The sequence below is a fragment of the Branchiostoma floridae genome, chromosome 1 (genome assembly GCF_000003815.2).
Source record: "Branchiostoma floridae strain S238N-H82 chromosome 1, Bfl_VNyyK, whole genome shotgun sequence".
NCBI classification, from domain to species: Eukaryota; Metazoa; Chordata; class Leptocardii; order Amphioxiformes; family Branchiostomatidae; genus Branchiostoma; species Branchiostoma floridae.
Window position 1 is genome coordinate 30,311,264 of NC_049979.1, and position 14,441 is coordinate 30,325,704.

Genomic DNA, 14,441 nt, shown 5'->3' on the forward strand with positions numbered 1-14,441 from the left:
ATATGTTTTACCTGACGCTGAATCAGACCATGGACAAAAATAATACCAATCGGATTTTTGTAGCTAGCTAAATATAATTGTGTTCGTTATTTCTCATTCTTATCAGCATTGACCCATCTGTAACATTTACCTGGAAGTTCAAAAATCACATTGTATCAACCTAAATTACCCACATTTACTCATGACCATGAAGGAAGACATGTTTTTGGCAAAACAGAGCAAAATTTATTACATACAAAGCAACAATTAAGTTACATTTTCTGAAGGGTATGCAATAGAGATAAAAGTTAGTTTTGTCACCTACCAACAACCATGTATATTTGTTAACACACGCATAATTTCTTTATTTCCAATCATTATCTGTATATCAAAATAAATGACACTTAACATCCATCAATTCTAACAAACACTTAGTATATCAGCACACAATCTAAACATATGTCCTGGCAACTTATACAAACAAGAATGTTCTTGTTCTGTCCAAAAAAATATGCAGGTGAGCATTTAGTGGCACCCGCATTGTTTTACACTTTGCCATGTACTGAAAATGCATTTCTTAAGTTCACAGTAGGAAAAAAATGCTCATGACTTTGTGGTTGCGCTATAATCACATATGTATCACGTCTTGATAATATTCAACGTTCAACGGTCGGGTCAATTTGTGCTTTGTAAACGACAAAATAGTTATGCATCTTCTCTGTAATGGTTGCCTACACGTGCGTTATGCATTTTTCAAACGTATCAATTGCTTTCCCTTAAAAATTCTTTTTTGCAGCAATGACATTTCTGTCTCCAACAAAGGCCAAGAGTCAGTTTTAAAACCCTTTGGACTGTAGCTGTTAGGCAGAGATATTTGTTTGTATGCCTGTAAGGCCATGGAGACTGCGATAATATGTCGCATGAATAAGTTTTGCATCTCCTGATCATAGTAATCCAAGTTATTTCTATTTTTTCCTTTGCGATGGAAAAGGCCCTCCTGCCATTCGACGGTGCATTGTAGCCTGTCCTTCGTTGGGTAGGCATTCGTTAGGAATTTCACCATTCTTCTGATTTCGGTGGATACGTCATCTAGGATGTCCTCGTAGTAAACCACCAGAACATTAGGACCGTCAAGAAGCCATTTAAAAATGAAATCACTCCAGATTCCAATGCTATACATAGCAAAGTTTCTCCACTCTGTTGGGGATGATAAGGGTAGAAATAAACTATTACACAGTGTCCTCTTTATTTGTTTTTACTTACTCATTCAACTTTTATTAAAAATGAATCATATATATATGTATATATGTATGTATGTATATATGTATATATGTATATCGGATTGTTCTAATAGTTAGTCATCGATATATGTTTGAAATGTTCGGTAATTTTTCGTACTTAAAGATTTTAGATAGCAAGAAACATCTAAAGTGTTACCTACCTTTACCTTGCAGGCTACTTTCTTCTACATGGTTTACATGGCTGCTTGTCATCTTGAAATTGAAATGAGATAGTACGGCATCAAATGGATTCCTAAATAAAATATCAATATTGGTAAAGAACAAAACAGAAGATGAAAATCAACCACAGTAAATGTTTTGCTGTTTTGAAAAACAAAACAAACATTATTGTCGACATCGATGCGCGTATTTATTTCTGGCATGTTTTTTTAACCCTTGAATATGGTTAATGAAATTCTTAACCATCCGTTTACTAACACATGATGTCTTAGATGCCAAAAATAGGCAATTGCGATTCTGACAAATAACCCTTTATTTATAAGAAAAAAAATGAAAATAGGCTTCAAATACAAATATTTTATATAAAGGCTGTTCTATATCTGTAGCTGCGTAGCCGGTATAACTGACCTTCTACGTTACAAATCAAGTTTGCAGGCGGCGCGGCAACATCGGGTTATAGTACACCAGATGTCTTGTCACACCTAACCTTTTCATATCTGATTGCAATTTGTGTAATGACAAAGAATTATACTCAATGATAGTTCGAAGAGAGTACGGATACATCAATCCTTAGTTGCAACCTTCGGTTGAAGGCATGAATTTGGTTTTTATTACTAAAGTCTACCCTGGTTTAAAATTTTAAGCATTTAAGCACTACTCCATACACAGGCCGGGAATGTTTTCTATTTTTAAGTGGCATTCACTGCAAACTCAGTAAGTTAAGTCTCTTTTCATCCACTCTACCTAAGTAACTGATCCACTAACTGACGTGCAGAAGAAAGTTACTGTTTTTTTTTCAAAACGGAGTTGCAGACCCATATAAATTTCAAAAAATGTCACTGGTATTAAAGTATGGCTTATATAAGCACAGGTGAATTTTATGAACTATATCCCCTCGACGCAACATCCGAGACATATTTTTGACACGTTTTTTAGCAAAGAGCCCCATACCCACTAGCATGATTAGATATTTTCTACAACAAGTTAACATTTTTGTTAATCTTATTATTTTTTTCCATGTCGTAATGGAAGTTTTTGACGAGTGTTTTAAGGATGATGTCTAATTCCAGTTCTGACAATGTAATTTCATGTTGACTTGCTTTATAACCACTATTTTCTTACAAAATCCAAGATTACAAAATCAAAAATAACTTAGTCTTTTTTGCAATTATTTCCTGAAAAATGTTTTTTTTTTAATTCAAGGTGGTGGAAATAATGTAAAGATAAAATGAAGAGCCATTTTATAACGTCATGGATGTTGCTTTTCGCATCAGAAATCGGTCTGATAGCTGTAATTGCTGTTAGATTTTTGAGCACGTTTAGTTGCGGGAGGAACTAAGGTCTAAGGTATGAAGTTTTAGGAAAACCGACCTTTTCATAGTTCTAGACGTACAACAAAATTATTATATTGTTTACTTCCCTAACATCTTCAGGTATTATGCCTACATTATTCTCTGTTTGTCATGTGATAAGTCATTTGCGGCTCCCGTTAGTCATAATGCCGTACAAATTCCAGCAGTGCTCTTTTTTTTTTACTTCCAGATCATTCTCTAGAAGACGGGTGGTCATAGTCGTTTTGTAGTTACAACTTACAAGAACTTGAAGGGTCGGGCTTCAAAAGCACACCTGGTCCCAGATAGATTTAAAAAAAATTACGTCTCAATAGGATTAAAAGATATTTTTTGATAATATTTTTCACTACCTGCTGTAAGATCAAATATACTGGACGCAGTTTACTTATTGACGGTGGTTGTGATTTCGGCTGCGTCCATCCGTTTAATACAGTATCCCGAGTCTCCCGATTATTTCAAGACCAAGATTGCAAAATTTTTTTTCAATTTCATTATATATTTGTTTCTAATTCGCATAAAGAATCTAGAATCAGGATGTTTCAACCTTAACCAGAGAACGACATACCTTAAAATTATCACAGTACATAAGACTATTAGCCCATGGTAGTGGACTACACAGATACTACGTATCTTTTGAGAACCTCCTTCTGGACTATTAGCAAAATACACGACCTCAAACATTGTGTTACATGATTTGTTTTTGTTTCGTTTGTTGCTTAGTGTAATTTTATTCTGCAGTCGCTGTTAGGGTTTTTAGGATGACCTGTATTTTATGATAGGTACTTTTAAGATGGCTGGCAATCACGTAACCACAACCTGCATCAAACTGGTCCCACAAATATCTACCAGCCCTAATCCTGGGTGTAGTGGTCTTAATCGGTCAGTTTGTGTCACAAGACACTCCAACAACCCGTGTTGATGTCGCGAAGCTAGCTAAATGGCTGTACACTGTACATGTAACAACTTCTGACAAACCCTACGCGAAATTTGATGTTAGAGGCCTATAAGTATTTCTACTTGCATTTTTACCGTTACGTCATGTTCATAAAAACACTTGGATTTTGGTTATTTGTTGTTTAACCATATTTTAAAAACTTTTCTCACTATTGCGATCTTTTGTTTTTTTTCCTGAGTCCACTTAAGTCATCGAAAAATATAAACGCAATATTTGTTCACATGACATTGCCTTACCTGATCAGCAGAATAGCTCCAGTGCAGTTTGGCAGGAAAACGTGGGATTTGATGGTAATAGTTGACCCTGACTTGTAGTCCTCTAACTCTCCGAGGAACCCTACATTACAGTAGAACGTAAACAGTGAGTATCGTGATCATCATCATCATTGCCCTCATCGTACTCATTATTGTTTCGACTTAAAATTGCGTAACAATCCGGTATCCTTGCATGTATGACGTCATCTAATTGCATCATATTGACGTCATTGATGTTACTATAGACAACAGATGTCGTAGCAGACATTTGACTGTTACCTACATTTGCTGTTGCATTTTGTAGAATACTTTTAAGGTTCCTAGATATTTTGAAAATACCAATTTTCGTATTGCCAGATAATACACGACACGTCATTTTTATAAAACGCAGAATTAACATCTACACCATTCTCATTAGTGATTATAAAATAGTATTTTGATTTTGTTTTGTTTTGATTAAAAGCCCCACCCCAACCTGGGTCCAGATTGATTAAAAAACCCGGTGTCACAGCGATCACCCCCTCCCCCCCCCCCCCGGTCGCAGGAGGGTGGGTTGGCTCGTCTCTAAATCACATGAACTAGATTTATAGCGAGGTCAACGCTCATGAAGTCGGTTCTTTCAGATGCAGAGTAACTAATTAACACTAAACTAGTGGCACGCGAGAGGGAGGGAGGAATATTTCACACCTATTGTCCGTCGATTACTGACTGTTACATTACAAATGACATATTGTGAGATCGTCTGGCGCAGCGGCGGGATTTGTGCCTCGTGACCGAGAGGTGGCGAGTTCGAATCCCGCTGCGTGTCACCGATCTTGTGCCCTTGGGAAAGGCACTTTACACGGATTTCCTCACTATACTCAGGTGAAAAATGAGTACCTAGCTTCGGCTAGGGCCGTCCCTCGGATAGGACGTTAAATGGAGGTCCCGTGTATGGGGAGAGTCACACCCCATGCACGTTAAAGAACCCCCACACGTGCCATGGTGCGGTGTGAGATGGAACAAACCCTTCTGTCTGGAGTTGGTGATTCACCTTCCACCCCCCGGGTGGAGGCCTGGGGGAACCTCCATACCGTATCAGCCAGCGAAAGGGTATATCACCCCGTAAGGGCCGGTGTAACCCCGCCGCGTGTAGACATGTGCGAACATGTGCACATGTGTGTATGGCGGCTTTGAAAAGGTGTTTTTAACATCTGTTTCGCCATACCCTCCAAATGGAGAATCCTAATAAATAAATAAATAAATAAATAAATAAATAAATAAAATATTTTTGTGAGCTGGTCCCTCCAAATGCTAGCTGGATATATAGCATAGAAGAACTAAAGAATCTACAAACAACACGACTTGAGTACATAACGGATCTTATTTTATTATCAGATAAAAGCTCCTTGACATAACAAAGCATATGCTGCGACACATATCGCTATGTAGTGTTACTTTGTGTAGTGTGCAACACACGTCACCGTTCTCAATTGAGTAGAAAGGTCTCCGAAAGAGACGCTATTTAGCTGTTAGGTGAGTCTGACTGTCCTGGAAAATGCGTTCGATGTCTTCTCTCTGACCGGTAGTCTGTGATTTGGGGCGTCACAATGCGCCAAAAAAACCTCACCCAGGACCAGCTTAGATTTGATTTTCCTCCATTTTTGTACACGGCCCGTTCCAACTTCGTCGGGATCCGTTCCTTCACGTAGCAATCGCTCCATTAGCGCGAGCGCAGCACTATTGAACGTCTAAAACCTTATCTCTAGTACTACAGTCCCTCCGCATTTCAAACTTTCAAAGTTAGATATTTTCAAGCTGATCAATCTAGACGTATGGAAGAAATTTAAAATAGCAACTCAAATGCGCTTGGGTTGAGTTTAGGACATTTACACAAAACTAGTGGGCTAAAAGGGGTGCGATTAGCCCGAAACTACCATTGGCTAATTGTCGACGGCGGTCTGTGACCTGCTTGCAGACATCTAATTGGTCCTCGCTAGAGACCGGCAGAAATCTAGTGCTTGTCGAATAGTGTACATGGGTGTTACTGAAACACATCCAGTAGATTCCTAACGAGAACACGCCATCAAAGTTGATTATTTCACATGAAAAATCACCATATACCACTGATCTCGTGGCACGCGAGGAACAGGGATTAATAGTTCACACCTAAGTGTGAGTTTGGGCTCCCTAGCGTCTAGTTTTGGGATAGCAGGGGCATTTTTGTCAAAAACTTCTGAGGAGCATAACTCAAGTAGGGAACAGCGGATTCTCATGGTTTTTGGTATGTAGGTACCTTAGACAATGTTGTACAAGATAAAATACTAATTATGCAAAATAGGATAACATTTGCATAATTAACGAGAATAGTCTATCATAGCAATTTTTTTTATGTATCTCTTGTCCCGGACGATATATGGTCTTGACATTTGGGTAGTAGATAGCTTTTAGCGTCATGACAAAATGGGACAAGTTTCAACCCCCTAACATATAATTGAGGAACTGCAAGGGCGTTTTTGTCAACACCTTCCAAAGAGGATAACTGCAGAAACGATTGACGGATTTGCATTATATTAAGTATGCGGGTACCTTAGGCAAAGATGTTCATAATGATATACATGATATGCAAATCAGGGTTTAATTTGCATATTAATGAGGAAATTATATAATTCCATTGTTTTCAATTACTGGACTTTTAATGTAACACATGTTAATTATGATTGGTGGAATATAAGCAGATACCAAATATGGTAATGAGGAACTTATTTGAATGATTTATGTAATACTTGCAAAAGCACTTTACGTACGATTAATGATGGGGATTTTATTATTGTGACATGTGTACGTTAGTCAATGCATAGTCAACACCATGCATAAATCATGTTAATGTTAGTTAATTGTAGAAATTTACAAAAGCTCTAAATATTCATGAAGGTATGAGGTCGCCGAACTCTAGTTTTGTATTATCAATTACGTCATCAAATTAGCAAAAATTATAAATACATTTAAATGTATTATGATAAAATTAAAGATCTATTAAAACACATGTAGTTTAGAAAGAAAATCTTAAAATCCCAATGTTTAGACCAATATTTGAGACTTTTTTAACATATGCCTTTCAGAAATCCGATAAAATTCTGGTAGGTTGTTACAAATTCCTGGGAAAATAACCTAGTTATTCTCGATCTCGTTATATGGTCCACCATGTTGAGGTATGACCTATGACGTCAGCAAATTAGCACACTTTATGCACATTTAATTAAAAAGGATATTTTAGATAACTTAAGACTTAAGACAACGGAAGTCAAATAGTGAATAAACATCAATACATCAGAACCGAAATTAGTTTTTTTTGTCAATCATCCATGTCAATAAGCGGTTACCATTACAACAAAAACATCACTTTTTTATGTAATGCTTAAATAACATAAATTATGTGCAATTTCTGTCAGAGCCTTTTTAAAGCCATTTAACTGCTAAATTTAGGAGAACTCAACAAGTTAGGTGGCTCTAACGTAAGACGTTCTGGGATTGTGCGACAAAAAAAAAAATTGGCACAGGTCTCACCACCCAACAACCTCCCAAGCCCCCCCACCCCCCACCCCCACCCCCAATGTCTGAAAAGGTTTAAGCTAGGTTTTGAGGCTCTACTGCCTACAAGCTTTACCGAAAACGTTTTTAACAATTGGAGAAGAAGCAAAATTCAAGAAATTTTCACAAAGACCTCACCACTCATGTAAAGATCCCCGCTTCTGTAAACACTGCCAGTAAACTGCCCTGTGGCGTACTGCAGGAGGTGCCGAGTCCAAGTATTTCCACTTCCGGGATAACTAGCCAATGCTATAGGCTGCCAAGTGCCCGGCTGGGCTAATGAAATGGCCCCGCAACTGCTGTTGACCTCTATGGACAAAATTAACGTTTAAACGTTCAAAATAATAAAGAAAACCTTATAACAACTGAATCTTACACCTCTATGGCAATATAAACAAAGTAGTGACAAGAGCATGAGATTAATTTGAACCTTTGTGTTCATTTGTATCTAGATATCCGTAGGCATGATTGTAACATATAGCGACAAAAACAAGGTAGAAATTTACCTGAAACTTTAGCTTTGTAAAATACAAACCGGTGATTTTTGCTGCAATCTCCTCTTTTACACGCTATCCAACATGCCACACCAAGCATCTTTGGCACAAAAGCACTGCAATAGCAATCTCCGGAGCTGACTTTGATGGCGGTAAGATAAAATCTCTAAAAAGGAATAGGGAGCATTCTATAATATATCTTTGAGATATTCTTCTTCAGGGAATTCGTTTATTTAACACCAAAATTCAAAGTCAGTACTGGTGGTTACTTTTAATGTGCATAGAGTGGGGACAAAGATACTAAAATACACATCTATCGTGCTATGTATTATTCATGGTGGCCAGTTGTTGAGTTTCTTCAGGGGCATGTTGGCCCTAGAGCCGAGGAGTTCGTCTATGTAGGCCTTGGAAACAGTCCGACATCCAGGCCAGCTTGTGAATGCCATGCCCTTGATTTCAACAATAATTGTAGATCTCATTTCGTTTAAATACTCGTGGTGGGGGTATGTTGCTGGGGTTGTTGCAGAATTTCCTTGGGGCATTATGAAACTAGAACCGAGGAGCTGTCATGTGCAGGCCCTGGAAAAGGTCTGGCTACAGTAGCTACACTCATTTGTTTCAGCCAGTATTTATTCTTCATGGTAGTATAAGATGTGATACAATGGTTCGCCATATTTGATTTTGGCTAATGACGTCATTAAGTAGAAAAAGTTATGTATATTTAACTATGTATATTATGCATGAATTATGCTATTTCAATGAAACCGTAAGCACAAATCAAAGATTTATTGTATTTTTGCAATAAAATAGCAGTAATGTAGCAATTCAACTGACAAAAAAAACTGTTAAAAAAATGGAAAATTACCTGTTAGCAACTGGTCAACACAAAAAAATTGAAAACTCTCTAAACTTAAAAAAATAGTTTCAAACTATTTCTTTGAAATTTCATCAAATTTTGTTGCTCTTGCGCAAGTCATTCGAAGGTTATGCGACATGGCCACAAAGCTTATGTTCGGTCTGAATAGGGGTAATTTTCTTTACATTGAACTACAAAAGAATGAGTGTCGCAGGAAAAGACAAAACGTTGTAAGATAACACTTACGTGTTTTTCGCAGATTTTTTCACAAATCTCCCGGGTTATGGTGTTGTTAGAGAATCGCATCAGAATGTAAAGCTTTGTAGACTCGTCCTTTGCAGTAACCACACGACACCCCAAAGACACCAGTTTGCGTCCTTTAATCTGCTCCTCCCGTGAAAATACTGTAGAGCCAGGGTAGATTTGTTCAGGTACATTCATCTGAATGTGATTTTCTTTAATTTTCAGTTGCCTTGTCCTGTCCTGGGTAACTGAAGAGGTTCCGCACTTCCATGGATCTAATTTAAAGACAAAGAAAAGTGAACTATATTTCTTGGGGAAATTGACAGATTCCTAATTAGGAAACTCCACATTCCCTTTGCACCAGCCAAAGTTGTCATTCCCCTCCTAACTCATGATTTGTACAAAATTCAATTCCATAATCAAGGCTGCGCAGCATCAAGTCCAGTGACTGGCTTTCGGATAAACGAATAGAAAACAGCCCGTTTGCATAAGGGATATCCTATGTTACAGCTTTAAAAACAACAAAGGTCCATTTTGTTCAGCCTAGATTCTGTTCAATGTCTGGAAAAAAGCATTTGCCTGGTAATCAACATTGAAACGCTAGTCCTTATCTAAAAACAGGGCTTATAATCTTAGCATTTGAGTACAGTTATGAAACACCTTTCTCAGCACATCTACACATTGAAGACCCCCCTTGCTGGCGTCCCACAGGGCTCTGTCCTTGGGTCTACACTTTTCATCTTATACATAAACGATCTACCCTACAGATGTACTTCATGTGAAGCGAACTTGTTCGCAGATGACACTTCAGTCTCAACAGCCCACCGCTCCATCTCCATCGTCACAGACTCACTGAACAAGGATTTGGCCACTGTATCCGACTGGCTCTTATGCTGGAAACTCGAGGCCAACAGAGACAAGTGTAAGGTCATGTACCTCACTTCCCGCCCCCTCTCACGTACGATCCCACCAGTCATCCTGGCTGGTACCACACTACAGATTGTCTATAGCTTCAAACACCTAGGCGTGACCATGACTCACAAACTCACCTGGTCCCTCAATGTTGAAGCTACAACAAACAAGGCCAGACGTACAGCCGGCATGCTCTGCTGCCTACGGAAGAAAATCCCCAAGACCACACTACTACAGTTGTACAGGACCTTGACTAGACCGGTGCTGGAATACGCAGACATCGTCCGGTCTCACCAGACGGGACAAAAAACTCATCGAATCTGTTCAGTACCGGGTCGCTAGAGTGATTAGCGGACTCCACGGCTTTCCTTACCCTTCCTATCGTACTGTCTACGCCCACCTTGGTCTTCCATCGCTCATCTTCCGTCGCAAATTCCACTCCCTGACTGCCCTCTACAAACTGACGAATGGACACTGCCCACCCCACCTTTGCAATCTCCTACCCAGTACCAGGTCATCAGCCATTCAATCTAGATACCCTCTTAGAAACGGAAACAACCTGACAATACCAATTCCCAAAAGTGCACGTACCCAGAAAACCTTCTTCCACAGAGCCACCCAGTTGTGGAACATTCTCCCACTTGAAACTCAGACAGCTCGCTCATTGTCCACTTTCAAGGCCAAAGCCTGGCTCTCTCTTGGAGACCCATTCTTCGTTAACTAACGTTTATGACACCATGCTATGTGATTTCCTATGTGTACATATTGTACATGATGTATATATATATTTATGTCATACCTGTGACGCGAAAACGTTCGATACGGGTGTTTCGGACCGGCTGATAACTTTCCGTACGGCCCGGGGTTATCACACGGGCTCCATTCGAATAATTCGAACTGTTTCGACTGTTGCAACGCTGTTTTTTTCGAAGGCACCAAATTTGTTCAACTTCTGGCGCATTTCGCATCAAAACATGGGTTTTCTCAGGTGGGTATGACATAAACAAAATACAACATTCTATATATACGATGCACATTTGCAAATTTGTAACCATTTTGCAATGTTAATGATAGTGCTTTTATATTGACAATGTTTACTACAATTATTTTATTTGTAACATGTATTGTTCTTTCCCAGGGCTAGCCCTTGGCAATAGCCTATGGCTAGTTGGGCAGCCCTGGCTGTCTGTAAACAGCCGAACGAATAAATAAATAAATACACATTGTGCAACTTTTTTTGCAAAAGTTCATTATTTCTATACTACTTATTACTGTTTATTGAAGTAAAGATAAACATACGCTTATAATATGGTCTGTCATCTTGTATTTTTAAGTTTGATGATGTCGATTTGATGCTATTCAACGATTAGCATACCTATGTTATAATACATGTAACAGAAAAATACATAATATGTTAGCGGTTTTAGAGAACGTCATCAGCAGCAGCAAAACCTTAACATCTTGCTTAACCCTCAAACCACCGTATGGGGTCAAAACTGACCCCAGACGTATATTAATATGTGCCATTATAAAGTTTCTGGTTGAAAACAAATTTCCTCCCATGAGTTTGTTTGTATGTATGTCTTATAACTTCTCATACGTTTTTACTGAGATTGGCCCATCGTTGATTAAGTTATCATAGAAAGTTTATGTATGGTCCCGTGGGGTCAAAACTGACCCCAGCATTTTTTTAAACCAACTTTTGAGACCCACGCCAAAACTACTAATCGTATGATCACAAAATTTTCAGAGAATGATGTACATGTGCAACGAAATTATAGTAACAACTTCTGTGTCATTATCGTGTTAAATGACGACGCCATGACGTCATTTAGCTAAAATTGGCCGCCATGTTGGATTTTGGCAGGTGACGTCATCAAATTAGCATAAATAATGAATATTGAATCATGAAATTTACGTTGAATTTCATAAGATATCATGAACAAGTGCGTTTTGCCAAGAAAACCTTAAAACTTGAATGTTTAAGCCAAAATTAGAAAATTGCGTAATAAATATGCCTGTCAGAATTCCGTTGCCATGGCATCATGAAAAATTATGAACTTTTTTTATTCAATTGCATTGCTTGCTATCAACATTTTATCAAAAGGGACCAAGTTTGGTGGCCCTAGCATAAGCTGTTCAGGGGCTATGTGACTTTGAAGTTGGTGCAGGGATAAAAAAAACCTTTCCCAGTCTCAGTAGCGTTAGTGCAAAATGCGGTCCTCATGATCTTTTGCATAAATTATGATAATGAGCTAGAATTATTCTCACATAATCATGTCAAACTGTCCCACATAGATTAATGAAGCTATACATATATACAAATCACAAAAAGAGTCACCAAAAAACTGTATTTGTACAAAACGTTATGGAGTCAATTTTGACCCCATACGGTAATCTACGTCACAAAAAAGGTACGGTGGTTTGAGGGTTAAGCCAAATTTAGATCTAGCGCACATTGTGTAGCAGTTATACGACGACAAAATTAGAACGACACCCCTTCCCCACTCACCGTACATGGTTAAATCGTATGGCACGGCAAACGAGGGGTGTTGAGTCAACTTCACATAACTGCGTGTGTGGTCCTTACCTCTTGTTCTTCTTCTTTAATTTTCGAAACCTATGTCACGATCAACTTGAGTCAAGTAAGTGTTCAGAGCCAATCTACAATATATTTTACTGGACTGGTTGTTCATTCTTATAGAACTGAGTATGAAAAGCACAAAACAAATATCATTTTTGTTTAGGTTACATACATTACAAAGAATAGCATAGTTGGATCCAGATAGGTCAGATTAACATTTAAAAGATATTTCATTTGGATCTTCCAGTACAATATCAATCCATCCTAAGGACAGAGTAACGTTTGAGTCAAATCGCCGATCGAAACGGATTTTCTATATATTCGTAACATATGATGCACCTATCATTATAAGTTGGTTAATAAATTGACCAATTTCAATATAGACACATACATCACCATAGTGCCTGAGTATAACTTACCGTTAACTGCATAAAGCCCGAGTGCGAGTACTATCACTACTAAGAGCCCCAAAAAATTCCTGGTGATGAACTTTGTTGCCATAGTGGTAACATATGATTATCGACAGTTGGTTATTTGTGGCAAACACCCTACCCAGTGGGCCTACCTTTACTCACGCCTACTTATATTAAGATGCAGGTCTTAACAATTAAACATGCAGATGCAGCAGCGACATGCAACCACTCGTTCATTGGTTTAACAGTTTAATCAACAGTTTTAATTTTGGCGACACCACAGGGGGAAAGGAAAAGTTTTAAAATGCCCGCGCCAACCTTGACGTCTTATTGAAGCCGAAAGACCGGTACAAGGACAACGAAACTAGTTACCTTTTTCTAAAATATAATTGGCAACAACTCTACGATAAATCTTGATTTTAGGATTTTTCTTGCTGCCATGGCAACGGGTTTCTCGCTGGAATATTTTACCAGATTTAGTCAATTCTGTTCAAATAGCGAGGTTTCATCATAATTATCAAAATAACGGTTTATTTCTTATCACACCACAAGCTACAGGTAGCAGGGTCATTATTAAGACCCTGAATTGTACTGCGCGTTACATGTGTTTCAAAACAGAATACAATTTTCATTACTTTGCCGTGTGTTAACTAAAAGTATAATTAAACAGTTCGAACAGTTATTTGAAATGATTTTTTTTTCAATTGGTTATTAAAAGCAATTACAAAGTAAGTGACCTTTACAGGTAGCTGTGCGCAGGCCTCAATGTAGCTGGGGTACCTTTTCCTTAATGTATTTGCTTTTGGACTGACGAGGACAATTTGGCATTGTAACTATTGGGGGCACGGCGGGAATCGAACTCAGAACCTCTAGATTCCGACCCAAACGCGTTACGAGTTGCGCCACGCCCGACACCACATATCACAATGTGATTCTGCATGCCTTATTTGGGATGACTGTTTGTTAGTCATGGGCTCCAAACTGGGACTGCATATCCAAGCACAGTCCTCACATACGAAGTGCACAATGTAGCTAAGTCTACGACCGGTAGGTTGAACTTTTTTTCAAATGCCTCAGTATGTAAAAAAAGTGTAAAGACGCTTACTGATTGTCTTAGTCATGTGGTTAACCTAGGTGTTTAGATCAGACTATATCTACATTCCCAGTATTTTTTCAATGACCACGGTCTGGGATGTGGAACCATCGATCTGCATGATATTGTGAGCCATTGTGATATAGCGCGAAAGAATAACTGTGACCATCCCTGTCACCTCTGTATGGGATGAACAAATATATACACATTAGGAATAAGTGCCAGGTACAGGTGCAACAATAGAGAAAAAAGGAAATGGTGAGGTCACTAGAAAGG

At 38.5% G+C, this 14,441-nt stretch overlaps 1 protein-coding gene across 4 annotated transcripts; it reads right to left on the minus strand.

Moving 5' to 3' along the window:
• Positions 1-202: 202 nt before the first annotated feature.
• LOC118430559 (WSC domain-containing protein 2-like) lies at positions 203-13,419 on the minus strand. Of its 4 annotated transcripts, XM_035841510.1 has the most exons (8): positions 13,079-13,414; positions 12,588-12,695; positions 9,167-9,438; positions 8,077-8,230; positions 7,709-7,879; positions 3,983-4,082; positions 1,421-1,512; positions 203-1,176 (listed from the first exon to the last, which is right to left on the minus strand). In XM_035841510.1, exons 2-8 carry the CDS (start codon positions 12,592-12,594, stop codon positions 722-724), a joined length of 1,251 nt encoding a protein of 416 aa, XP_035697403.1. In that variant the 5' UTR covers positions 12,595-12,695; positions 13,079-13,414; the 3' UTR covers positions 203-721. The 4 variants fall into 4 exon arrangements, 3 of the variants coding, with proteins under 3 accessions (XP_035697403.1, XP_035697411.1, XP_035697393.1); XR_004832874.1 differs by lacking the exon at positions 8,077-8,230 and having other exon boundaries at positions 13,079-13,418; XM_035841518.1 differs by lacking the exon at positions 12,588-12,695 and having other exon boundaries at positions 1,421-1,472; positions 13,079-13,419.
• Between the last annotated feature and the right edge of the window lie 1,022 nt (positions 13,420-14,441).

Coding starts and splice junctions, on each gene's coding strand:
- LOC118430559 (XM_035841500.1), bottom strand. CDS start 13,160: ATGGCAACAAAGTTCATCACCAGGAATTTTTTGGGGCTCTTAGTAGTG. Junction 9,439..13,078: donor CGGGCTTTATGCAGTTAACG/GTAAGTTATACT, acceptor TCTTTAAATTAG/ATCCATGGAAGTGCGGAACC. Junction 8,231..9,166: donor AAAAAATCTGCGAAAAACAC/GTAAGTGTTATC, acceptor ATTCCTTTTTAG/AGATTTTATCTTACCGCCAT.